Source organism: Misgurnus anguillicaudatus, chromosome 24, assembly GCF_027580225.2.
Source record: "Misgurnus anguillicaudatus chromosome 24, ASM2758022v2, whole genome shotgun sequence".
NCBI lineage: Eukaryota > Metazoa > Chordata > Actinopteri > Cypriniformes > Cobitidae > Misgurnus > Misgurnus anguillicaudatus.
In genome coordinates, this window is record NC_073360.2 from 30,132,688 (window position 1) to 30,160,192 (window position 27,505).

General features: G+C 37.6%; 2 protein-coding genes across 3 annotated transcripts in view; one reads left to right on the forward strand and one right to left on the reverse strand.

The window, feature by feature from the left end:
- col4a4 (collagen, type IV, alpha 4) overlaps positions 1 to 27,505 on the reverse strand; it is a 65,475-nt gene that overhangs the window by 25,927 nt on the left and 12,043 nt on the right. The window contains exons 1-7 of one of the 2 annotated variants that reach the window (XM_055197092.2): positions 26,750 to 26,904; positions 25,675 to 25,832; positions 20,543 to 20,585; positions 13,284 to 13,355; positions 572 to 706; positions 429 to 473; positions 135 to 251 (exon numbers count right to left, since the gene is read on the reverse strand). In XM_055197092.2, coding sequence (XP_055053067.2) covers positions 135 to 251; positions 429 to 473; positions 572 to 706; positions 13,284 to 13,355; positions 20,543 to 20,585; positions 25,675 to 25,718 — 456 coding nt within the window. In that variant the 5' untranslated portion in view covers positions 25,719 to 25,832; positions 26,750 to 26,904. Of the gene's footprint in view, positions 1 to 134; positions 252 to 428; positions 474 to 571; positions 707 to 13,283; positions 13,356 to 20,542; positions 20,586 to 25,674; positions 25,833 to 26,749; positions 26,905 to 27,505 lie in introns of those variants that run through there. The other variant, XM_073863549.1, reaches the window with a different exon arrangement.
- col4a3 (collagen, type IV, alpha 3) overlaps positions 26,984 to 27,505 on the forward strand; it is a 38,472-nt gene continuing 37,950 nt past the window's right edge. Inside the window, exon 1 of the mRNA XM_073863550.1 lies at positions 26,984 to 27,228. Within this exon, the coding sequence (XP_073719651.1) occupies positions 27,145 to 27,228 (84 nt within the window). The 5' untranslated portion in view covers positions 26,984 to 27,144. The remainder of the gene's footprint in view (positions 27,229 to 27,505) is intronic.

The window sequence follows — 27,505 nt, forward strand, 5'->3', positions numbered from 1 at the left end:
AGTTTTTTTTAGGCAGAATAGGGGTTTTTGCATATGAGCTCTTCAAATGACTCCTTTAAAAATATAGGTGCTTCACGATGCCATAAAGAACCTTTATGTTTCAAGATTCTAAAAACGTAAAAAAAGAATCGAACCATCGGTCCTGGTAGGCCGGGTTGCCCCCTGTAACCGCCAAACCCAGGATCTCCTCTAGTTCCGTTACAACCATCCTTTCCTGGAAGCCCAGGAGGACCAGAAGGCCCGGGATGACCCTGGAACGCATGAAGAGATCAGACTGCACGTATTCCCATATAAACAAATTATGTTGAATAGTATGATGAAATGTATAAAATGTTTATTTGATTAATTTCAGATCCTGGTATACAGGACTGCATTTTACTGATGCACAGTGATAAACTGTATTGTGTATTCAAAGTATTGTGACTCACTGGGACACCATCTAAACCAGTATGGCCTCGAACTCCTTGAACGCCCTGTAACAAAATATTTTTTGCAACAAAATAAATACATTTTGGGTAGAGATATGAGATATATAAGAAAAGTATGTGTGCATTTTTGTGATTGTATATACCCTGTCTCCTTGAGGGCCAGCCACCCCTGGAAATCCAATTGTTCCCCGCTGACCCTTCTGACCAGGCTGTCCTTGGATGCCAGGAAACCCCGAAGGGCCCTGAGGACCCTGCTGACCTAACAAACCAGGAGGCCCCTAGAAAAGATTATATTTATTTTCATCTCATGTTTTAAACAGGAGTATGAAATGTATTTTCATACAATCAACACAAGGGGGAGACACAACATAAAGAACGTACAAATGCACACCACCACTGTGTGTCACTAGACGCTAGAGTTTGGTGGATACACACACCCTGTCCCAAATGGCACACTCCGGACTTGTGAACTTCCTCAGAGTTCACACTTTGATGACATCATGTAGTGCAGACTTTAGGCACCATTGACGCGAGTCCACGAGGGTGCATCCGAGTTGTACTTTGGGGACAGACTCGCACTTTGGGACAGTCACGCCAGAAATAGGAAGAGTCTGACTGGTCTGATTGTTCTTTTGCAAGGACTTCTGGGTTGGTAAAGGGCATAAAGATCCGAAGACCGCATCAAGGGTGCAAAGGGGGTGCTGATGAGCACACTTCGGAGCGTAAAAATGGCAGACGAGACACTCTACGAAATCGACTAAGCAGCATGCACATTTTACCGTATATAAAATACTGTATATAACCGTATATAACATGAAGTGCCCCATTTGGGACAGAGCCACAGACTGCAGTTAATTCTAGGTAACTGAGTGTGATTGGTCAGTGATGTTAAATGCTCTAATGGTGCTTGAGTGTGATTGGTCAGGAAAGTGCACACAAAAGAAATGCTTAGAATGGCAAACTAGTGTACTTCCTAGTGAATACTGTCTATATTGATAAAAAAAAGTGAAACAGTCTGCATTGTGCAACAATAAATGCTACATTTCAATTACATGCATGTTTAATTCACACGGAAATAAAAATGATGATTTGTGTTACACACAATTTTATAAGCCTAGGTGGGAGGAAAGATTCACACTACTAAGAGGTTCTTCCCACAGCTGTTCTTTAATAGTTTAAGTTTCATAACACTTAATTAAAATACCAGGATCTCTCTCTCTCTCTCTCTCTCTCTCTCTCTTTATTGGAATATAGCAGTGTTCATTATGTAATTTTATTAAATACAATTGATCAGTGTGGGTCATTATTATTTTTTAATAAACTTTAAATAAAAAAATAAAAAAAATTATTCCGCCCTCTTGCGATCATTCCCTGATGACGTCAGCTATACCGCTTGGGAGCAGAGCCCTTAAGTAACATAGTCGCGCCAACTCTGTTCATTCCAATGGAACAGTTTTTTAACAGCAATGGTGGATCATGTAGTCTCTCAATATTTCCCGGAAGTTACTGTGTTAGCCCCATATAGAGCTGCAGCAGAAAAGACTGAATGTGATGAACTTGAAAAAAGTTTTAAGACTTAACATGTTTAAAAACTAAGATTGTATATTAGCAATACATGTGAATCAAATTACTTGGATGTGGATTATTTCTCATTAACTCTTTCCCTGCCATTGACGAGTTATCTCGTCACTACTGACGAGTTTTTACGGTGATCTGTAATTTCGCTATTATCCACTAGATGGTTAATTTTTCAACATTTTAAACTCTGGGTATGTTTTGATCATCATTCTGAATCTGATGTCTAACAAAATGTCTTTACAAAAATGCAATTATCTCAGCTTTTTGCTCAAAATGTGGTTATGAAATGACATTTAGGGTTAAGTTTGTGTTAATATGATTTTAAAAAAATCTTATTAAAGATACTTCAGATCTTTAGTTCAGTTTTGAGTGAGATTTTGTGAGTACGTTTCATTTGTTTCCTTTTGTTTAGACAAAATTAGCTTTGATTTTGGACAGTATATCCAAAACAGTGTATCCATAAATAGACTGTGTTTCCTTCTCATGTTAACAAAGTCCGTCCATACCTTTGGTTACACTTTTTGGCTGTTCTGGTAGCTTTCAGTAAATTCATTTGTTCTCGATAATGATTTATAAAAGTTAGTGAGAGATCTTCACCCTCAGATCTGACAAACAGAACATAGTCAAAGCCTGAAGTTTAACCTTGTTTTATGTCCCGGTTGGTATACACATTCAAGAGACCAAAAAGACAGAAAATGTGTGCGTTATTGAATGAGGGGCATTCTGGTAAAAAATGCCATGGCTGATTTTTTGTCCCAGTCTGCCCATGCACAGCACACAGTCAATTGTAGATTATAAACATGCATAAACATTATAAGCTTACATACTACACTGTTTTATGCAAGTTGTTGGAAGCAGCGCAAAACATGTTAACAAGGCAAATACCAGCAGACCATACTAATCTTCCCATATTATGGGGTTTTATTTGTCAAAAAACATCATTGATAAACTACATAAAAATACTATCTTTACATATTGGTGTGATTTATAAATATCGTAAATCAATGCATTTCTTGAATATTAATAATTAAGAAAAAACACAGCTTTTGCCTCTAACTCAATGTTAGAGAAAATAACTGAAGTCTACCATGAATCACGTGACGGCTCTAGGCGGGAGAATCTCTTAACTCCGCCCCCTCTACCTGTCAGTCTGCCACAAGTTCTATTTCTGAATGAAACACCATCTTTTCTATATCAAATCAATTCACAGCGGAAATGTGTGATATTCCATTTGACCCAGAAAAACATCACAATACGGAAATAAAGTCGATTGCGACTTCCTTTTTACGGGGATTAAAGATTAATTTAATTTGTAACCAATAACAGATGCAAAAAGAGATTGCTTGATATTGCGACATGAGAGAATTATGTGCATGGCTGTGTGTGTGTGTGTGTGTGTGTGTGTTAGCGGTGTACACTCGGGAGTGTCAGAGAAAGATCAGTCTGTTTTGAAGGTCTCTTTCAACAAAGGCACTGACTGTGATAATTACTAAAGACCCACTGGATACAGCTGTCCACATAACACACATACACAAATGGACAAGCTTTCACATGCAAGCTCATTCAAAAATCAACACAGCAAATGCAGGAATTTATAAATTATGTTAAAAAATGACAAACTTCCGAATGGTGGTGGTATGCATTTACCGTTTCTAAACACATTTACATGTTAGAAATGTATTGCTAAAACACATTACAAAGACTTTGTGAGCTGTGTAGTAATAAAATGTGGACTTAGATTGTTAAACAGTTTTCCTTCATCTTTGAGATAAGGTTTTTTTTGAGCAGTCCTAAAATCTTGACTCGATGACGCACTGGAGCCACCGAGCATGGCCCCGCCCCTAACACAGTCGCAAGCATCCATTCAGTTTGTAGCGGTATTTGAAAATTGAGAAAGACGGCAGCTTTCCCGCAGGTGGGCGTGGTTTAACTCTGATAGGGGACACGCCCCCAGAGTTTGAGAGTAGACAATCCTCCCTGGTTTGCCAAGATTTTGATGACTTATTTTATTTGGTGGTTTTGTTTATCATTCAAATTTGTCTGGGTGGTTAGTAGTAACACATTTTATCTGCAGTCTAGGGCTGGGCAAAAAAAAGATTTTTCACTTAATCGTTTTTTTACGGTGTCGATTCGAAATCGATTCTCAAAGGCCACGAATCGATTTTTAAAAATGAAATAACCTGATCCTGTTTGATCAAGGAATGCGACTTTTCTCACTTTTTTTAGCATACATTTTTCATCTTGCATCAAAATTGTATTGTATTTAACATAATTTTATGCATTTGAAAATTAGAGAGAGGTTCTGTTTTAATGTACCCAAGTGTACCTAAAATAAAAGAGTTTAATATACAGGTCTGTGGCTTTTAATTTCTTTTGATTAATTACCCACTTGTAAACTTATGTTCACTGTACTTTTTTATAAATATAGTATTTGTATTAAATCTATATTTATTGAGAAAAAAATCGACCAGAGAATCGAAAATCGAACCAAGAATCGATTCGATAGCTTGTGAATCGAATCTATCTGGAACCTCTGAATCAATACCCAGCCCTAATGCAGTACTAATGCGTTTTCAGGTAATTCATACCTTGCATACTTCTGGCTTTACATTTGAATAGTCTTGTTAGCATGCTGTAAGCATTAGAGCGCAGCACACTATCAGAGATCTAACAATTACCCACCTCAATCCCCAGCTCCACCTGTCTAGATCAGTTACGGGATATTGTGCCTAACATTGCAAAAGCAACACCTGAAAGAGTTGTTATGCCTGAAATACATTTTAAAGCGATGTTTCCAGTGATAATTTAAACACAAAGGCATTTTCCTCTATAAAGACAGAGATAAGTCCGGCTTTTACAAGAGCCAATAAGCTCCTTCATGCACACATTCCACGGCTCAAAACCCAATAATCTCCCACATACGACTTCAGCTGTTCGTGGGACACACAGACCCGGGGCACATACTCAGACAGAAACACAACAGTTTTAAAATGAAATTCAGAGACATAAATATTTGTGATTATTTGCCAATTTTATTGTGAAATTTACTCTAAATGTGTCCTCAGCAGGTGAAATCATGTACGGTATACACACAGGCAGACACTCTTACACCTTTAATTAGGGAAAGTGCAAAAGGTTATTAATCTCAGAACCTGTGATTACTAAAACCAGAGAAAGTGTTTCACAAACACTCGAGTTTGAATACTTCAGAGGTTAAACACTACACAAGCAGACGTGCGTCCTGAGGCATGTGAACTTGTGCCGCTAACCAGAGACAAATAACACAACACAGGACACAAATTATTCTTTGTTAGTCATTTAAATGCCTTGCCCTAGGTTAGAATGTAGATTACATATACGACTCAAGGTATGTGGATGCAGTAGTTCTCAAATTTTCTGGCGTGCCCCCCTTGTGTTGAGTTCATCCCTTCACGGCCCCCCAAAGAAAAATCTTAAAATACAAACTTTTGATACAATGCTGTTGACAGAATTTATGATAAATGTATGTATTTTAAAACAGTGTATAGGTTTAAAGGATGTTGTGCTTGTGGTCTAAATCTTTAGGAGCAGAACTGTGTGTAGGGTTTGTTGCGCTTATAAATGTTTAGGGAGGTTAAATGTACGCTCGGTTATTTGTTCTTATTAACAACGAACAAATGGTGCATTCACAAGATCATGTGATCTTATAATCCTGGTTCAAATAGGGTAAACAGATTTGGCGTGGGGTACATATCTGAAATCTCAAGCAAGACACAAACTAGATTTTAATTATATCAGTAGTCTGATAAAAACCTGATTTATTTATCAGAAACAGGACAGTATCAATTAGCGTATGTGTATAATTGGTAAATCAATGTCTGTTTACTGCTTTATGTGTGACGTTTTAATTATGGAGACAACACTTTAAGAGCCTTCATCCCACTTCATTCCAGGGATTTTTATTAAGTTTGTATGTAAATACAGAGCATGAGGAAAGAATGATTAAGGCGACAACAATAACATCTTCCTCTCATCACATACTGCCATTCCTCTCTACTGCCATCACACACAACTTTAAGCAATTTTAAAGTCTTAATATGTTTACTTGAAATAAAACAAATTCAAACTTCAAAATTCATAAAAGTTGTGTTCACCTGTGAAGATTTTCTTGTTGGACAAACATGCAAATGTCATAGACATACCTGCCAACTTTTCAAAAAAGCTTGGAGTGAGATTTTGTCAGGGGTGATGGCTTAGTTGGTGGCTTAGATATCAGAGAACTGGAATTAATTTGATGTTGTATCCTGCATTCTAGAGATTTGTAGGGAGGCCCAAAGCCATTGATAGGGGTAAGCTACTGGAAATGGACAATATTGGTTACATTCTGTGAGGCAGACATAGCTGAAGGTCCACCCCAAGGAAATTTTGGATTAAGAAGATGTGATTTCCGGCATTCTAGTGGCTTTTCCTGAACTTGTTCTGATTCATGTTTGGTATCATGACATGTTGGACCTTCTAGACTTTCAACAAGAAAACTATTGTTGTGCCTAAATGACTGCCTATGTACCACAATAAAGCCCAGTTTATAGACTAGTGTTTAAGATTTAGTAGGTTGATTTTTTTTTATTAAAATGGTAAGAGCTATGTCAGCTGAGTTTATATTCACCACACTAAATGTTCACAGACACATCATTTCTTTCAAGATTTAAAAAGTACTAAATTAGACTTAGGGGCAGATTTACTAAATTGGGCAAATTAGCACGAGAGCGCAATTCCAAAAAAGCGCAGACGGGAGTGGTAATATCTGCGGGTTATTTTATTAAATAACACAGGCGCAACAGCTGATTTCCAAAATAGTCAGTGTCACAAATAAGGAGAGCTGATGAGGTGCGGGTGATTTAACGCCTGATGAGCTTGAGTTCAGCACCACCAACATCTTAGCTGAAAATTCGGGGTGAAATCCCAGCTAACGAAGCCATAGTACAACAAAAAGAAGGGTTATTTCCTCCAGCTAATAAAAAAATATTGCTTTGCAAACAATATTTTTGAATAATATGCTCCTCAGACATTCCAAATAAACTGTTACATGTTAAAAAAATCCTCTGCCTTAAACCACGCGCTCTCTGATGTCTCTCTTATTAGCAACAATTGCAGCCATTTCAAGACCAAAATGACACGCTTTTTCAGCTTTAAAGGAACAGTATGTAAGAAATTTATATCAATTAATCATAAAATGTCCCTGATATGTCACTAGACATTAAGAAATAATTTTCATTTCAAATACTTATATCACTGACAACAGTGGTTCAGCCAGGATATTGTCATTTAAAAAGTGGAGTTGCAGCCCTCAACTGATGTTTATATTGTCATTTTGTGTATTGGCCACCAGTTGTATGATTGCAGTACCAGTTTTAGCCACTAGTTTTGTTATTGCAATACCAGTTTTGGCCACAATCCTACATACTGTTCCTTTAAATAATTGCTCATACCAGTAATATCACACGCGCAAACATAAGTAAATCGCATTGCCTGAATCATTTAAAATAAAATCCTCCTATAAATTTTGTGTCTGAAAGGGAAACTCCTAGAAATGCATATGCAATAAAGTCAGTCGCAAAAATAACTAGACCACACTTTTCAGCGCTAATTATCCACTGCGCGTCTTTAGTAAATCACGACAATCGTTATTGATTATTATTACACGGCTCTCTGGAATGCTTGATTCTGATTGGTCAGTTGAGACATTTGCAGGTTCGTTCTTTTCAAATAATAACCGCTCCAAATTAATAACGCATAGCCGGACTACTTGCATGAGTAAAATCGCTCCGCGCCAATAAAGATCAATAAAGATTACTGTCTATTTGGCGCCATCTTGTGACAAACACTCGACAACCACGACAAGACACAGACAGCTTACTGAGACTGAACTTGACAAAATAGAGCATGACAGCTACGAAGCCAACACACACAAAAATACAGAATGGGGATTAAAACTTCTCAAAGACTGGCTAAAAGAGAAAAAATGGAGACAGACAAGTATGAAGCAGCGGATCTTAATAAGGTATTACGATCATTTTATGCATCTGTGCAAAGTTTCGCGGAAGGATAAATATGTTAATTTGAAACAAATATGCCAATAAAATGTTTAAAATTCATATTCATGTCCAGTTTTTTTTCTTATGTGGCAAGTAGCCGTGTAATAAGCGGGATAATGTAGAGGCAGCCGGTAGTTATTGGGAAATAAGCCCCTTCAGTGTGATACAAGATCACACTGTCGGGGCTTATTTCCCAATAACTACCGGCTGCCTCTACATTATCCCTTACGTATTAAATCGCCATCAGCTGCTTTCAGATGGAGCAGCATTTACTACCTAGCCAAAACTAGGCTTTACCGATGAAACACGCATGAGAATCGCAGGCGATTTTTTTGCACAGCCCTACTTTGCGCTGGTGCAAGCTGTAAGTAAATGTGGCCCCTAATCATCAGACTTCTCTCGTTCGCTGCGTCTGAACCGCCTACTTCCATACCTTATAGTAGGCGAAAAGCACTATAAAAGCGTTTGTCTTTCGTGGGGTATCCCTTCTTCTTTTGTCGCTAACCTCTGGGTGCAGTCAGCTACAGACGCCATCAACGCCATCTAGTACCGTTGGGGAGTTTGAAAACGAACGAATGAGTCTCGGCCCAAGATCAGATTTTTTTTTGCGCGAGTAAACAGATTTTTTTATGTACTTGCTCAACAACTAAAAGATTTTGTTTATTTTTAACCAACGCAAGCTAACAGATTGCTGCTTTTAGGGCTGTTCACATTATAACGATAACTTTTCCAATAACATGGGCTTTCACTATAACAATAAAGATACAGGAACAATATCGTCGGGGTTACTTGCTGAGCTTTTTTCCCCGACTGATAAACGATAAACCAATGACAGTTAATGAAATCTGCTTGAATCTAAAGTGCACACACATTTAAAATGGCACTGTGGAGAAGCTCATTGCTGAGGCGAATTACATAAAATGACTTCAGGTGTCTAGCGCTGTTGCAGTTGCAGTGAAATTGAAGTCATAATGTTTTATTCAACTACACTGACCATTGCACGAAAAGGTAAGATATTAGATTACAAAAACTGTTTAGAGATAAGCAAAATGCAGTGTGTTGAAGACATTGGCTGGTTATAGCCGCTGTTAGTGCAACAAGAACAGCATATTTATACATTTAATGACATGTGAACAATTACAAGCGTTTTTGTTAAAGGAAATATGCAAAATTAGTTAATGCTTTATTGATGGTAAATGTGCCTTGCAAGTAAATCAGAATAAATTTATCATCCGGTGGTGTGGACGCTAATTAGGGATGCGACAATAAATGCCGATACACAATAATAATACGTGGCCAATAACTATTCTGAATCGCACAGCCAATATTATGCACAGCTATTTCATGTACTAGGACTTTTGATCAGTAAGTCCTTATCGATCTGAAATCACTGTTAGTTTGAGTCGTTTCTAACATGCATTTGAAAAAGCAACACTCGTCAAACATAATCATTATACATATTCTTTATTATCATGAAAATACCTGAAAAGGTAAGTAGTAAAACTACTTTCGGACCATAAGCACCGTTTTTTCATAACTTGGGTGGTGCTGCGTCTTATAGTCAGGTGCGCCTTGTAAGTCAGTATGAATTAATTTTGACATTTATGAGGCAAGAGACAACATTACCGTCTATAGCCGCAAGAGTCCGCTATATGCTGCTCCTGTATTTATGTAATTCAATGGATTTAGTGATGTGGAATGACGACTTTGCCAACTTCACCCTAGTTGGCTTGTTCGGTTAATTTAGCCTATTCAACCTTCCAGGTAAGTTCTGTATGCTATGGTTTATCATTTAAATAACTGATAATATGACTTTAACGTACAGACATCTATTCAGCCTGCTGTTCTGTCTGCTATTGTTTAGTTGAATAACTTGCCTTTTCAGATTAAATGTCTGTTCTTACGCTTGGATTTTGTGAAATAATTTTCTAAATAAATGCGACATTAGTCCACTGCGACTTATATATGAAGATTTATGTTGCAAAACGAGATAACCACCGTTTTTTTAATTGTTCAGAAATCTCTTTTTTTGGTTGTGCATTACAATTAATTTCAATGCAACTGCAGTTGGTTTGTTTTGATTTAAACCTTCATAACTTAAAAAATACAGCTAAGTAGCACCATAAAACAAAATAATAACATGATAACGTAATAATAAACATGTTTTGACAAAAATGTAAAAAAATGGATTTATCTCGTTTTGCAACAAAACTCTTAATATGTTATTTCCTCTTAAAGGAATAGTCTACTCATTTTCAATATTAAACTATGTTATTACCTTAACTAAGAATTGTTGAATCATCCCTCTATCATCTGTGTGCGTGCACGTAAACGCTGGAGCGCGCTGCGACGCTTCGATAGCATTTAGCTTAGCCCCATTCATTCAATGGTACCATTTAGAGATAAAGTTAGAAGTGACCAAACACATCAACGTTTTTCCTATTTAAGACGAGTAGTTATACGAGCAAGTTTGGTGGTACAAAATAAAACGTAGCGCTTTTCTAAGCGGATTTAAAAGAGGAATTATCGAAGCGTCGCAGCGCGCTCCAGCGCCTACGTGCACGCACACAGACGACAGAGGGACGCATCAACAATTCTTAGTTAAGGTAATAACATATTTTAATATTGAAAATGAGTATACTATTCCTTTAATAACGCATTTTTGAAGGATGCGGCTTATACTCTGGAGCGACTTACAGTCCGGAAAATACGGTATATTAAGTATCTGCACGAGAGCACCCTATGGCTTTTTGGATGTAGCATAACAAGCATCATCGTCCAATTTATCGGTGCACCCCTTCTGCTAATATAGTAATTGTTATAGTTAACGTTATCGTTATAACTTGAACAGCCCTTTAATGATTTGCCTGTTTAACAAACATTTATGTTATGATAGATATTTCCAATTTACAAAATTGTATGTGTGCTTGACTCTATAATTCAAAGCATTCCCGTGTATACTCCAGAATAATCCCTAAGCAGGTGTGCACACCCTTGTAACTGCACTCATAACTGTAATTGGGTTGCTGGTCTTTATGAGGCCGCCATAAACGTGTTGGTCTTCTTTTAAAGACTATTATTATTTTGACTGACTGATCTTCCAAACAGACCCACGTTCACTCTCTCTGCCACACAGACACACAAATCTACACATTCTTGACATATCTCTATAATTACTTTTCTTTTTATCTCTTACACATTCATTTTCTTTAATCATTCATTCTCTTACACATCTACATTAACCTCAGGCCCTATTGCTGTATATTTTTGATACACTATTTCCCAATTTTAGTGAAGCATGCATACTTTAAGTGCGTTTAATTGGCAAATTCCTCATTTGTGACCCTGCTTGTGAAATTCAGGATAAAGTCTCATAATCTAATGCTTTGAAGCATTTCACTCTTGATTGATATCAATCTTTGACATGAATATTTGTCAATATTAAAGATTTTAAGGTTATACTTTCTTTATACTATGTAGAAAACAGAAAATGACTTTAGCTGGGTGTTCATTTTATGTGAACATCTGTTTCAGTCTCAGCTAACATTTTACCTAACAGCTAATGATATAAAATACTGAAAATAACATAGCAAACACATAATTATACACTACATTAAATGACATTTTTATTGGGCATAAAATATTTAAACTAGTCAAAGACTTTTATTTGCTTTACTGCAGCAGATAATCATTATTATAATTTTTGATCGTAACTGTTTGGAAATTTGAAAATGTTTGTAGTTTTTTTTTTGCAAAAAAAAAGGGGAGGGGCTGACTGAGTGACAAAGCTTAAAACTGACAGTATAATAATATTGCTGAAACATTGCTGAAATACTGACTGCACACCTGATACACACACAGACACACAGGCACACACCCTGTGTACTTAATCTAAGTGAAGTTTGCGTGCCTCTGAAATAGCTACCCATTAACACATTTAACCTTTATCCCGTTGAAAGAACTGGTTTTTGAAACAACACGCGAAGAACTGGATTGTGCCCACCCCTGGATGAAGCTGCGTGGGTACAAACATGAACAGGCCTGTGCCACGGACATGAAACTGGGTCAGTGTGCCAGTGTGTGTCTGAGACGATATGTACTAAATGTCAAAAACACAGTAAACAGGGATAGCGTCACGCTTAGTTATGAGATTAAAAAGCTCCTGTAACAGGGGGAGACTCACACCAAACACACACAGTTTCCTTATATCGGTGTGGACATCTCTAGTGTTTTGATCAGGATGATATTGATATTTATAATCTCATACCTACTACCCTAGGATCACTTACACTGTCAGAAAAAATACCTTTATGGGTATACAACACATTGAAATGTTGTACTTTTTGGGGAACAATATTATACCCTAAGGACCAATTGTGTACTTTTAAGGAACAATTTGGGACCAGTGAACAGTAATGTACCACAAAAGGTACAACAGTGCATTATGTTATGTATGCGTGTAAAGGTACAAATCGGTACTTTAGGGTACCACCCCAGCGACAAAAAAAGGTACAGTTTTGTACCTTTTGTTCTGACAGTATAGTCACTTTACTAAAATGTCCTGACACAAGTCAGTTTTGGCATGTTTTACTCATTTCATTTTCAATGCGTGCACTTTTAATCTTTGTACAGCACTTCTTGAACGTGTTAGCATTTAGACTAGCCCCATTCATTCCTATGGCTCCAAACAAAAGTTTTATTTTGTGCCACCATACTTACTCATGTAACTGCTCATGTAACAGTCTTCAAATAGGAAATACATGGAAGTGTTTGGTGGCTTCTAAATTCATCCCTGTTTGGAGCCATAGGAATGAATGGGGCTAGCCTAAATGCTAAAACATTCACAAGGCGCTGTACAAAGATGAAAAGTGCACGTATTGAAAAAAGATAGGTAGGTATTAATTCGTCTTGAACATAGTAAAATATTGAAAAAAAGTGTGTTGTTTCCTTTAAGGGTTGTACAATATAATCATGCAGATCAAGGCATTAAAATGTCCTTTATAAGCACTAATAAACAGCCAATATGTAAGCTAATAAGAAACTAGTTAAAAGTGAGAATTGTTCCCTATACTAAAGTGTTACCGCGATATCAAACTAGTCCACTAATAATAATAATATCAAAAATTAGGAAACTATTACTGTATGTATATTGTGTTGTCACAGACTATGATGTCATCATGTCAAAATGCTTTCATCAACATACCCTTTCTCCTTTAGAGGGAAAACACTGACAGACACTGCAGTCACGACCACTGCACAATTCGTTCTTGTCGCCCTGAAAAAGAAACACAAGTGTCAGACATGAGCAGAAACACAGTCACACAACCTCATACACTCACGTCTCACCATTTCTCTTTAGGCTCATGTCTATAATTTAACTATGACAGTTTAACTAAGAAGTTTTCATGCCAAAGTTTCTTGCCTGTAACTATTTAACATTGTCCTCAGATGACACATAGCAAGCACGAAATTATGGCTTAAAGGTCATCTATTATGATTTTTTTTTGTGTGTGTTGCCTGTGTGTGTACACACAACTACCCTGTAAGAATAACAAGCTGCCCACTCCTTTTTTTAATTCATGTAAAACCTCAACAGTCTCATGGGACAAGCTCTTGGTGTTTTCTAAGCACTTTGCGCAGGCCCCGCCCACAACCATTTAAAGACCACAGTTAGGTCATGATTTCTATTTTAAATCTTCCTTACATAATTTATCACCGTACGATCATTATGAGCAATGAAGTAAGGTTATTGTCTTATTAAAAACGGTTTTCAGTATAGATAACAGTAGATGGGGAGGGAAGCATGAAGCTCATTTGCATTTAAAGACACACACACAAAAACAACTTCACAGGAACATTCACGTGACACCTAGGGGTGTAAATCATTTCATTGCAATATGATACAGTATCGATCGCCCCCGCCAGCTGTGCAATAGTTGCAAATAATTGTAACATTTCTTTGATGCAATTACTATTCTATTAATTTATTGATACTATAATATTATGTGCCTAGTTAAGCAGTTATTTTTTTTTAATAACTCACGAATGCAACCAAAATATCTAACATTGAATGTTTAATTAAACTCTTTCAAAAAGGCGCAATTTCTGTCCCAATTGGGACGTTTATGCTGCGTTCGGACCAGCCATGGTAGAGGCGTCAAGTGCAAGTCATTTCAATGTTAAGTCAATGTAAAGACGCGAATGAGGTGTTTAGACGGTAGATGAGATTCCACCTCATTTTTTTGCGCGAATGCTGCAAATTGAGCGTTGCCGCGACAAACGCCGTGAGTTGAAAAATTTGAGCTTTCTCTAGTAGTGACGTGAGTACAGGAAGCGAATGGAGTCGCAGAAGCCCCTCCCATGACGCAAATTTTCGCGTGAATTTCTCGATGACTAGAATTTCACACTTGGCTTTCACGCGCAAATGAAGCAAGTCAACTTAAAATGTTCAAGCAGCAAACTAGACACGTTAGACACGAAAACCTCTTCAAACCTCTATTTATTATTGTTTGTTCATGTTTGTTAATGCACTTTAATAATGTAAACAAATACAAACTTATTGTAAAGTATTAACATGTATTTTCATACTAAACAATTATTGTTACACTTTACAAGGTTTCATTTGCTTAAATTAGTGAACTACTTTAGGTTAACATTAACTAACAATGAATAATATTTGTACAGGATCAAAAAGATCAAAAGGTGTATTCAGTAACAAGGGCTTTGTAAATTGTATTTCCATTCTTTCACTGTCTGTGCCAAACAGACTTGATATTTGATATCGAGGCCATGGGAGATCGACAGACGTACACAGGAGCAAGTACAACAGGAGGAATGTAAACACACAGATAATGAAAAAGAGACATGGAGGGCAAGCGAGCGAGCGAGCGAGAGAGAGAGAGAGAGAGAGAGAGAGAGACAGAGAGAGAAACAGAGAGACAGAGAGACAAAGACAAAAAGATAGGAGGGTTGTGGTGAAATATGTGAGGACTGTATGTACAACAGCCTGAGGAAGTTTAGATCAAACATGTTATGTCTTTTGGAGGTACTGTACTTGGCCACAAAAAGGGAGAAAGAGAGAGATAAACTGTACTCGTAATCAGACGCCATTCTTTCACAAATGTACATTTATCACGTACACGTGTGCAGCGTCTGCACTGCCTCTGTTAGGTCATATCAAAAACATCCTCCTCTAAATTAATTTAAGGGTATGAGGAAATTGGCACACTTAGGCGGTCAGGCAGCATGTTAAACTTTATCCCGAGTACAGTCACGTAAAGGATTAAAGACCAGAACACCGTAAACAGGCATAGGCTGTATGATAACAAAGTTTATTGGCATAAAGCTTCATGTGCAGAAATACTGTATGCCACAAATTCATAATCAGTGTAAGGAAAAAAACACCTGTTGGCCCAATGGAGAAAACAAATCGGCATGGCGAAAAGTCCTTGATTACTGATGCATTAGCATTACGTAATTTAGGTCATTTTATCTGACTTCAAAACATAAAATCTCGTTATTTGTAATACGAATCAAATAGATAATTGTGGAATTTGGATACATGTTTGATCATTCTATTTTAACGTATTATTATAATGACTCGTTCAATTGGTTCTCAATTGACGCTTAGAATCCTTGCATTGGCCACTGCAGGTTCTCAATCACAAACTCGACCATGCAACTAAAGGGATACTCCTTTTTTTTTGAAAATATTCTCATTTTCCAGCTCCCCTAGAGTTAAAAATTTGATTTTTATCTTTTTGGAATCCATTCAGCTGATCTCTGGGTCTGGGGGTACCACTTTTAGCATAGCTTAGCATAATCCATTGAATCTGATTAGTTTGTCATGGTGGTTCGTCAAACCATGCCAAAAGGCAGACAATATGAGACATTTCAAATGATATCAAACAAGACCAGATTCAGATTTTTGGGTATGTAGAATGTATACAGTTTAGGGGTGAGTTTTGGGGTCCTCTGAGCTTATAGGGAAAAGGAGGGGAGGGAGGTGCAGACATATCGCGGCAATTCTGCAATTTGCATGAAGGTGTGATGTTTCAAAACCAAATGTATAATATATAGACAGAAAATCTATAGAAAGTTTTGGTTAATGAGATGAGTTTTTGTGGTGTAGAGGTTTCTCTTTAGGTCTCCTTGCTGCCCTGGGCACCCATGCTAAGTTCTTTGCGGAAGGGGCTAACTTTAGTCAGGATCTGACATTAGTCTTACATCAAACATACATCTATATATGGCAATAATGAAAAAACATTAACATTAAAAACACTTCAGCTCAATGAGCATGAATAACGATGAGCAGAACTGTATCACGTTTTGCATCAAACATGGTCAGTAAGTGCCAATATCATTCCCAACAACAACCAATGCCTGTAATACATCCGTACACTATAATAATAGTCTTTCTATAACAAATTACAATATTGGTTATTATGTGGTTATAAAGTGATAAACATTTTTAATGTCTGCTGGATGCACTACTCGTAAGTAAAACCATTAGCCTGCAGCCTGCATACCTATATCCTTTATGTTGGTGTTGTGTAATCGTATATAAGTGTTTCTTTAACGCTGTCAGTACTCATGACAGCTGTTTCGAAAGCACTGCGGCCTACAGGAAAGTTAATGGTTTTGAGTGCTGGGTGATGACATCAGCCCTGAAGAGTTAAGACGGTGCATGCTGACTGTTTGACGTGCATAAAACGGCACGCTTCACTCCAAGTCAATCTGATGCTTGAGATTAGGGTGTATGGTACGAGGGTCGCTGCATGACTGAGAGACATCCCTCATTCTCTCACGTTCTCAGTCCCACATGTTACCTGCATAGGAAGTTATCTTTTGGCAATCAAAATCCTAAATTATATGAGATTCGATTACACTTAGTGTTGGCTAATTTCTGCTGGATGTTGAGTTTACTTTTACTGCCTTAAAGGGTCTATGGGGTCATTCTGCATCTCTTGTGTTCCCAGCGTTGGGTCAAAAAGGGACGAATCCAGCCCATTGGGTTGAAATTTAACCTTTGCTGCATTGTTTCAACCCAAAATGCTGGGCTCTTCTAACTCACTGTTGGGTCAAATAGGGTTCATTTAACTCAATAAATTGGGTTTGGCCATTTTTGACCCAAAGCTGGACTGACAATAACCCAGAATTTTTTAAAATGTTGGTTGCTGACTTTTTTCTTCTCCTACTGCTCTGTCCTTTAAAGGGACACTCCACTGTTTTTGAAAATAGGCTTATTTTCCAGCTCCCCTAGAGTTAAACATTTGATTTTTACCATTTTGGAACCCATTCAGCTGATCTCCGGGTCTGCCAGTACCACTTTAAGCATAGCTTAGCATAATACATTGAATCTGATTAGACCATACATGGGCAATATACGGCCCGGGGGCCGGATCCGGCCCGCATAGTGCTTCAATCCGGCCCTCGCGATGCACTCGCAATTTTGATGAAACTGTCATGGTTGCGGTGTTTCCATACATTGATTTATCAGTGACAGAATCAACACTGGCTGCCACATAGATTTTTCATGATTCCCATTTACACTTTTTTTTACCATTTAAAACGTCTTAATTCATTGCAGCCAGCGCTCAGCGTGCCCGTTCTCTCTCTCTCTCTCTCTCTCTCTCTCTCTCTCTCTCTCTCTCTCTCTCGTTACGTGCAGCGCCTCAAAAGCGCATGCCCCCTCCCCTCTCTCATGTTGCATGCAGCGCAGCTCTCTCACATAACAGTGAAAAGTATTTTAACTCCACGTTCCTGCGTGTACTTTCTTTTTCGCGTTAACGTCAACAGTCACGGATGATATAACAGAGAAGACGGCTGATCATATTCATCATGACTTAACAAAAGGTTAGCAGTAGTGTTTCCCACAAATACCCGTTCTGGTGTGAGTCTGTGTCTGAGCTCTCTCCCTACCTGCGGTATGCCCGTGCACATGTTCTGTAGTAACAGCTACCGTGTATTCTCTCATATTTTTGAATTTGCAACAAATTGTTAATTAAAACTACCACTCGTATTTAAAATAAAAAAGCGCTCATAACACAACAACACTGATGAGAAGAGCAACATTAGTCCAGCCTCAATGTATGATGATTTTTTCAGACGATGTCGCGTTTTTAGCAGCAGTTAAAGAAAGAGCTGGTTTGATTAAACAAAAATTACTGGGTCCTGTTTAGTCACTATTTTAGACAACAGAACAGATAATATGTAAAAAAATAGCATTCAGTTGTGTTAAAATGCAATATAATGTGACAAATCAAAGAGTAAAACACGACGCAATGATGTCACATATATGCTAATCGGTGTGTGACGTCATCACCGCCACAGTCTCTCAAAATCCTGTGGTTGTCAATATAAAATAAAATATAAAAGAAATAATAATAATAATAATAATATATCGTGTGTGTGTTGCTGTAGTATGAATGACAGTCCCTAAGAAATTTAACCATGGTTTTATTGTGGTAAAAGTGTAGTAACCATGTTTTTTGGTCAATTGATTACTATGAGCAAAACCATGGTTTTACTACACTAACCATAGTTTAACTATGGTTTTTGAAAACCATGGTTGTCAAAACCATGGTTATTTTGTGGTAACCATGGTTTTACTACAGTAACCATGTTTATTTTTGTCTTAACTGTAGAAAAACCATGGTTAATTTTCATAAGGACAATATGCAGGGTAGGAAATGAATCCTTGAAATTGAATCCAGTTATTGTAATGTTAGAGTAGCCTAGGTCAGACAGGCCTAGCAAAAATAAATATCAGGCCTTGAAATAGGTTGTCAAAGTAACTGTAGAGTAGCCTTAATTAATTAATTTTTACCATTTAGTCATGTAACTATGTCTAATTGCAGTTTTCCCAAGTGTGGCCCTCCGCTAACTTTGCCAAAGTAAATGTGGCCCTCAGACTAAAACTGTTGCCCACCCCTGGATTAGACCATTAGCATCACGCTCAAAAATGACCAAAGAGTTTCGATATTTTTCCTATTTAAAACTTGACTCTTCTGTAGTTACATTGTGTACTAAGACCGACAGAAAATTAAAAGTTGCTGTTTTCTAGGCTGACATGGCTATGAACTATACTCTCATTCTGGCGTAATAATCAAGGACTTTGCTGCCGTAACATGGCTGCAGAACATTTTAAAGCCTGGAAATTTACGTTACAGTTGTGCATTTCTATTCAATGCATTCAAGCTATACATTGTAATCTTCCCAGGAAATCAAACCCATGACCTTTGCATTGCCAGCACATGCTTTATCAAATGAGCTATACAGGCACTTTATGCCTTCTGAATTTACAACTAAAAAACACAACCAGGCCGTATTTTTGCATGTCTGTTCTTCAGTAAAGTTATGCAATGTTATTGATGCACAGGCATTTTAATGGGACACCATGAAGGTGTTAAAATAGTTTTCTCACTCTTTCCCCCATCCATCTGCACTTCCCTCACCTGTGCACCCGCTTCACTCATTTAACAGGATGTAGCCCAGACAGCCAATCAGAGACGGCGCAACAGATTCTCGCATTGCCGCTTATTCATTTTTGACCCCGAGCGTGTGTACGTTGAGTCTCGGATACCTGAAAGGAAGAACTAAAGGGAATGTAAAGTGGTGAGGAAGTGCAGAAATGCACATTTTTTCGTTCTTTTATGTGTGCGTGAGGAAGCACCTGCTTTGTGACACCCGGTAATTTACGTTGAGGTTTACAACGTCCCCCTGACCCGTTGAACCAGACAACCACAGGCGAACACGCAAACGCTCCCTTACTTTCACTTGTACATTACCTCACTTCTCCTTTGTCCCCAAATCTCATTTTTAAGGCTTATAGTTGGATTGTTTACATTAGTAAGATGTCTGCATTCCTGACTTTTTGAATAGATGCAAGGAGGGGCAACGATGCAGACGATGCTCTCTTATCTTTTCAGAGACTGTACCCTGCTATCGGTCTATCTAACCCTCCTCATCTTCTTCCTCTCTTCGGTGCTAGTGAGGGAACGATGGCAATCTGCATGCATCTGCAATCATAAGAAATCTTCTGTATCCATCTGTGTCTGTGGTTTCTATCAAACAACCACAGCCAGAGAGATGAGGCCTGACAATAAACTTAATGTGTGGAAGAGACAGACTACAGTATGTACATCATAGCCCACAGTCAATGTCATAACCTTATGAATTCAGTCTTAAAAAAATCTGTCAATTAAATCTGTCAATACCACCACTGTTCACCTGAATCTGTAACCTTGTAAATAGTTTTTGGAGCCCTTATGCCACCGTTGCCCCTTTGGATCATCAACAGCCATGACATAAAGTCTAAAAATGAGTGTTTGTGAAAAAAATATTGGCTTTTTGGCTCAGATTTGTATTATTTTATAAGCATTTTACCAACCTCTGCAGAATACCTTAAACTCAGCCTAAAATTAACACATAGCTGTGGTCAAACTTAGATTTCCAACTCACCCCCAAAGTTGTTTGTATCGGCATGTACGCCAATAAAAGCCACCTGCAGGAAGATAGAATGGGAAAAAAAATGAAAAACAAAAATAATGCACAAGAAATATATACACAAATATATAAATAACATACACTTCATGTCAAAAATGTGTAAATACTTGAAATAATATAGTCATTTTGGCTAAAGAGTGAGGGATAAGCTGGTGTTCAGTGTTATGGGATGCACCTTGGTTGATTGATGGCGCTTGTCTCTACATCATATCTTTGCTCTCAGTTGTGTCATTTTCACAGACTTTAGTATTAGTGTGTGTTATGTCTGAATAAAATAGTAATTGTTACTTTAATATACGAGTAATGGGTGGAGTCACGTATCGAGGATGTAGCAGGAGGAAGTGTATTTTGCAATAAGTGTATAAGGACAATGTGAGCATTAAAAGACGTTCTTCTGTTCCTGAATTGTTATGCTTGGTTATTCTTTAAAGTCCTCTGTCTAACGCAAAAGACATGATAAAGTTGCAACAAGGATGTTTGAGCCTGTGTCATCGCAAAACATCTGAGAAATTTGGATATTACACTCCAGCGCCTAAAGGAATATGGCTTATGAGGTTTTCAAGCAATCTGTTGAATATCATGTGATCGATTCTGATGGACTGCAAAAGGCACTTTCAAAAGTAAGAGCCATACTAGAGCCGCCATTTACAATTAAACATGGAACTAAAACAGGATAAAATGAATGTGATTACTACTAAAAAAAGCAAACAAGTTGTAAACAAACCCTGTAAGTACAATTAATCTTTAACCTTAGAGTTACAATAGATGTGCAAGGATTTGCGTGCACCCTGCGTCGTTACAGTTAGTTTAACAGAATTACACGTTTGCTACGTTTATTGAAGATGTGACAAATGTAAAAAAGCAATTCTTTGAAGAAAATACGCACAAACAAACACTTAAGCTGCGCATTTGGTGATGTTTGTACGCAAAAGTTGACAAAATGCAGGAAAGGCAATAATCCATTCATAATAATAATTTTTTTTTTTTTTTTTTTTTTTTTTTTCAGGCTTTTATTTAGACAGAATAGTTGAGATTAGTCAGAAAAATGTTGGGTGGAGATAGGAGAGCGGGATCGCCAAAGGACCTGGGAATCGAACTTGGGTCGCCGTGAGCACACTGGTGCTATGTGTCGCGCACTAACCACGGGGCTATCGGCGCCGACGGCAATAATCCATTCATAAACATGACTGATGTCTACACATGAAACTTGACTTGTGAAAGAAGTTCATGTTTGCTCAAACAAATTTGAACATGTAGAATTAAACCAGATAAATCTCAATTTATATTAAAGAGAATATAGGTGATGGCATAATGCGCAGCAAATAAGACATGTAGACAACACATAATCGCCATTGACAAGTTCAAGATCATCATCCAAGCACTCAGTTACAGCAAATAAGTGGCATACCCCAAAACAGTCAAAATCCGTCTCACCTGCTCCCTGTAGTTTTGTGCGCCAACGTGGTTCTACATTAACGCATAAAATAAAACACCAAAGCAGGCGATGGTTCACTCCGAAAACTTTCACATGAAGAAGCACAACTTTCTCAGCGTTGGTAATGTGATAGATCCACCAGAGATCACAGCTTTGAATGACCTAATAAACCTCACGACACCACCTATCACAGCGCGTTCACTACGCCACACCGCAAACAGTCAGGTTTGCGCTTTATTTCTGAAATGGTTGCGGGGCTGCTAAGGGTATTGGAGGTTGATTTGGAGAGTTTGTGTTAGCATGCAGGACGAGTAAAAAAGGTTTTATCCAGAGGTGACAACGGATTGGACTGACGTGCACGAGTGCACGGGTGAGAAGTGTGCGTGGGTCCGAAATCGATATGAAAATGGTTCTTGCTTATTGCGAATGATGCTGGTCGGACTTTTGTTCGGACCTACACCCGCAATGATTGATGGGGTGAGTATTGTGAATATTGTCTAAAATGTAATTAGTGACATATGTCTCGCCATCCCGAATTTAATGTCCTATAATAAACAATTGCTTATGTCATAGAGCCTAATAAATAGTACCTGTTTAAGTATTTGTCAAAAAGAAGAAAAGAAAATCACTTTGTAACAAATTTGAATCCATATTTACTTTAAAACATTGAATAATGTGCACTGTTATTTTATATTTAATACTTAATTTAATTTTGCCAAACAAATTCCCAGTTTTGAAGTAGGTCATGGTGTTTCCTGAACAACCTTTATTAAAGTTTCTGTAGTAAACATTAGATCTTTTACTTAATTAACAGGCAGTTAATCAGTATAAGAAAAGAAAAGTTTAAAATGCGACCTTACATTATGTCTACATCTGTGCAAGTAATGAACACAGTGCAGTAATATAAAGTATTCAGAAATCATAATATTAATGCTTCTACCATGTTGGGGTTATTTTCTTTCATGGACTAGGGACCCCCTAAATAACCTTGCCACCCCATTTATAAAAGGTTTAGTTATATTGACAGAGTTTGCAACTCCTCAAGTTAACATGGGATTGTCGTGTATTGTGTAAAACACTGTCCCTGAATCATTATGTCACACAACTCGTTCCGTATTTTGTGCATGAAAAAGTTACGGTGGGTATAATAATGCTTTCTTCCTCACTTACCTGTAGCTAGAATAATCATGCGCGTCTTGTTAAGAGAGCTTTGGCGTGTTGTACAAAGACAATGCAGCCTACATCAAACGCTAGCGAGTAAAGACAAAGCCAATCATAAATCAATGTGAGTTAGAAAGGCGGGACTCATTGCAGACAACGAGAGCTGTTAATCGTTTGTGTACCACATAAAGCGTTATTTTTACAGAACGGGATTGATTGTAAAAGATGTCTAATCTCATTAAAATGATTCCTAAATAAATTCATGTTATATATAATAAATAATATAGAAAACAAAAGAAACAGACAAACATCTGTGGTTATTTAAGCAATATCGGCCTATATCGTGCCTCTGGCCTAATCACAGCCGTGATGATATAGAGCTATATCACACGACTCTGAGACAATATTGCTTTTATACAACAGTTCGACGGCACACGTTTGAAAAAAGAAAACTAGAAAACAACAACGGAGTTATTTTAAAAGCCTTTTTGTTTGGGAACTATTTTCTTCCGCCACGGATTTGAGGGCGGACATAATGACAGGTAACACTTTCGGCTGCTTTGAATCTCATAACAACTCAATGGACGGAAAAGCCGTTTCTTTATATTACCGTTTCTTGGTCACAAAGTGTAGTTTTAAGATAAGTTCAGTCGAGAATGCATATGTATTCAATTTAAATCTGCAGTTGATTAGTAAATATAGCGCCTGTTTGAACGTTTGCTTAGTGAGATTCGGTGCGTATGAGAACCAAAGCATGAGCGGACGTCAGTGTTCACTCGCCCCGCTGACCACCGCCCTCTCTGGGCTACATCTCTGACAGGGATTCCCTGGCTCTCATGTTGGCCTTGTTTGTTTTTGATGGTCAACAATGAGATCAAATCAGCAGTATTTGGTGTCATGATCAAACTACTACTTGTTTTTTTATTCATATTTAGTGTCTTTTGTGTTGTTATTGTTTTGGCGCGCGGTAAAAGTGAATAAAACTATACTTATGTTAATATTGCTTTCCCATTTACTTTTAACGTGATACGAGCACTCAATTATTAAACTTTGTTCTTGTCAGTACTACATAAAACTGTTTTTTATAAGTGTCAGAGAGATGTTTTTGCATGCTGCTTATAAATATATCAGTGGCGATATCTCATAACATGTTTTAAAAGTCACGTCACGATAAAATAAATGATCAATGTCCACATTTAAAAGCTGCGGTGCTTACCTGCAGTTCCACTGTGTTTTCGCGCTCTGAGAAGAGATATTGCTCCAGAAAAAAATAGTTTACATTCCTCTTTCCAAGTGTTAATCGTCCACACGATGTGACAAGACATAACTCCCATTAAGTTTAACGTAACATCCAAGAGCGCTGATCTTTGACGGAATAATAACTTCCGATTGGTATTCACAGACTGATTTACGAGCTAGTGAACTAATGAGACACACGGAGAGTTTTTTAACATAAAAAAAAACATAATATTTCTGTATATATACTGCATTTAAATATTTGTATTTTACATAATAATAAATATAAACTGTGCATTATAAATTATTTTATAACAGTAAGTAAATATTTTCTTAACCTTATCTCAAATAACTTTTTCTATTATATGTGTCTATCTTGTCAGATGTTGTGTACCATAAAACATTCAAACATGTCTGCCTAAAGCCCCCGAGAAGGGATTTTTACATTAAAGGGGCATGGCATCTTACGCACAGAAGCCAGTGGCACGTGCCACTATGTTTAGTGGCAGTTCCGGTTTCCATTGGCTCATACCACTGTGTTTAGTGGCTTGTCGAGTGGCACTTCCAGTGTCGAGTGGCTCATACCACTCCATTAAGTGGCTCGTCCACTAACACAGGTCAGTAAAACTTAGGTCTGTTGAATTAGGCATGTGGCACTGATAGTCACCGATCAATCATTACAGACTACATTTGTCTGACCCACTAAACGGAGTGGTATGAGCCACTGGACACCGGAAGTGCTACTCGACGAGCCACTAAACACAGTGGTACGACCCAATGGAAACTGCGTAAGATGCCATGCCACTTAATGTTTAAATGGTCAGTCAGCAACACTGCCGCTGTTTATGGTTAAAGGGGACTACCCAGCTTTACTTGGATGAGAACTATAGTGCACTGATTCTAAACATTTCGGGTCGGTTTGCCATATTAGGACATTTAAGTCGTTTTTACAAACAAACCTTACAAAAAACAATAGTGATGTGCATCTTGAAACAACGTGTACCCCTTTATCAGCATGTGTGTTCTCGAGGTCTAACACACAATCTTTGCATTGCTCTACAAATTGAGTTATACAGTAGGAACAATGATATACCTAAAAGTTAGCTGATATAGCTAAAACCTTTGGTTGGCAATAAAAAGAACGATATATAAGGAAAAAGATAATAATGGTAAGGAAGGACAAAACATTGCATATGAACTATAGGAGATGATGTGTTACTGAAAATTAGGATTAATGAGAACTGCACACTCTTACCAGAAATGTAGGCGGAGCCTGGTGATCTGGAGGGGGCGTGTCATTTCAGCCGCCACTTAGGGCGTGTGCTACCTGTTGATTTTCCTCCACTGTTTCAGATTGGTGTGTGTAGTAAATGTAGTTAAATGCTCCTGAACACCTGACTGTCAACTCGCCACCTGAGAGTGTACAAAAAAAATAATGGATCATAAATGCTGGAAATGACAGCTTGCTGAACGCAGTTGGTATCTTTACATAGTTTCTCATTGAACATTCCTGCTTGCTGAGACTGTGATGGGTGATGGACACGTGGAAGAGATGGGAAAACACAGACAGAATTAATAAAATAAATGAGGCTAAGACTAAGTTTTTCTTTCTTTTCACTAACACACCAAATCAATAATGGCAAAGATCTTAAGCAAACAAACTGACACTAAAAAAAGTGGTATCGAAGTCATAAGGTAATTCATCTTTCATGGTTAATTTTGACAGTTAAACGGAACCTATAAAATGTCTAAAACAGAATAAAATTATCTAAAACACTGAAAGTTTTTTTCATTACTACTAAAAAAACTGTATCATACAGACATGTTTTATATTCTAACAAACCCGATAAGCGTAACAAATGTTTAGCCTTAGAGTTGCAATAGATGTGCAAGGATTTGCGTGCACCCTGATTCGTTACAGTTAGTTTAACAGAATTACGCATTTACTACGTTTACTGAAGATGTGACACGTAAAAAAAAACAAGAGAAAATACGCACAAACAAGCAAACACTAAAGCTGCACATTTGGCGACGTTGCGCAAAAGGTGACAAAATGCAAGAAAAGGCACTAATCCATTGATAAACATGACTGATGTCTAAACATGAAACTTGACTTGTGGAAGAAGTTAATGTTTGCTCAACCAAATTTGAACATGTAGAATTAAACCAGAAAAATACCAATTTATATAAAAGAGAATATAGGTGATGGCATAACACACAGCAAGACCTCTAGAAGACAACACATAATCACCATTGACAAGTTCAAGATCATCATCCAAGCATAATTACAGCAAAGTGGCATACCCCAAAACAGTCAAAATCCGTCTCACCTGCTCCCTGTAGTTTCGTGCGCCAACGTGGTCCTACATAAACGCGTAAAATAAAACACCAAACGCAGGCGACGGTTCACTCCGAAAACTTTACATGAACAAGCACAACTTTTTCAGCGTTGGTAATGTGATAGATCCACCAGAGATCACAGCTTTCAATGACGTAATAAACCTCACGACACCACCTATCACAGCGCGTTCACTACGCCACACCGCAAACAGTCAGGTTTGCGCTTTATTTCTGAAATGGTTGCGGGGCTGCTAAGGGTATTGGAGGTTGATTTGCAGAGTTTGCATGCAGAGCGAGTAAAAAAGGTATGATCCAGAGGTGACAACAGATTGAACAGACGCGCACGAGTGCATGGGTGAGAAGCGTGAGTGGGTCCAATATCGATATGAAAATGGCTTCTTACTTATTGCGAATGATGCTGGTCGGACTGTTCTTGTTCGCACTTCCTACACCAGCAATGACTGATGGGGTGAGTTTTGTGAATATTGTCTAAAATTATAATGTGTCAATCAATGTTTTCCATCTAAATGTTTTTGGACCTCATTTTAACTTAAACACTAAATTGTTTATGTTAAATAAATGTGCAGAGAGGTGAATTAATAGTCATTCATAATTCAACTTGACTTGTTTAAGTCTTTAGTTTTTTTACCATAACAGTAACGAAACAAAAATAGTAGAACATTACATTAAAATAATATGGTATACTAAACTATGTGCTTTTAAAAATATCCATTCTGTGCGCTTGA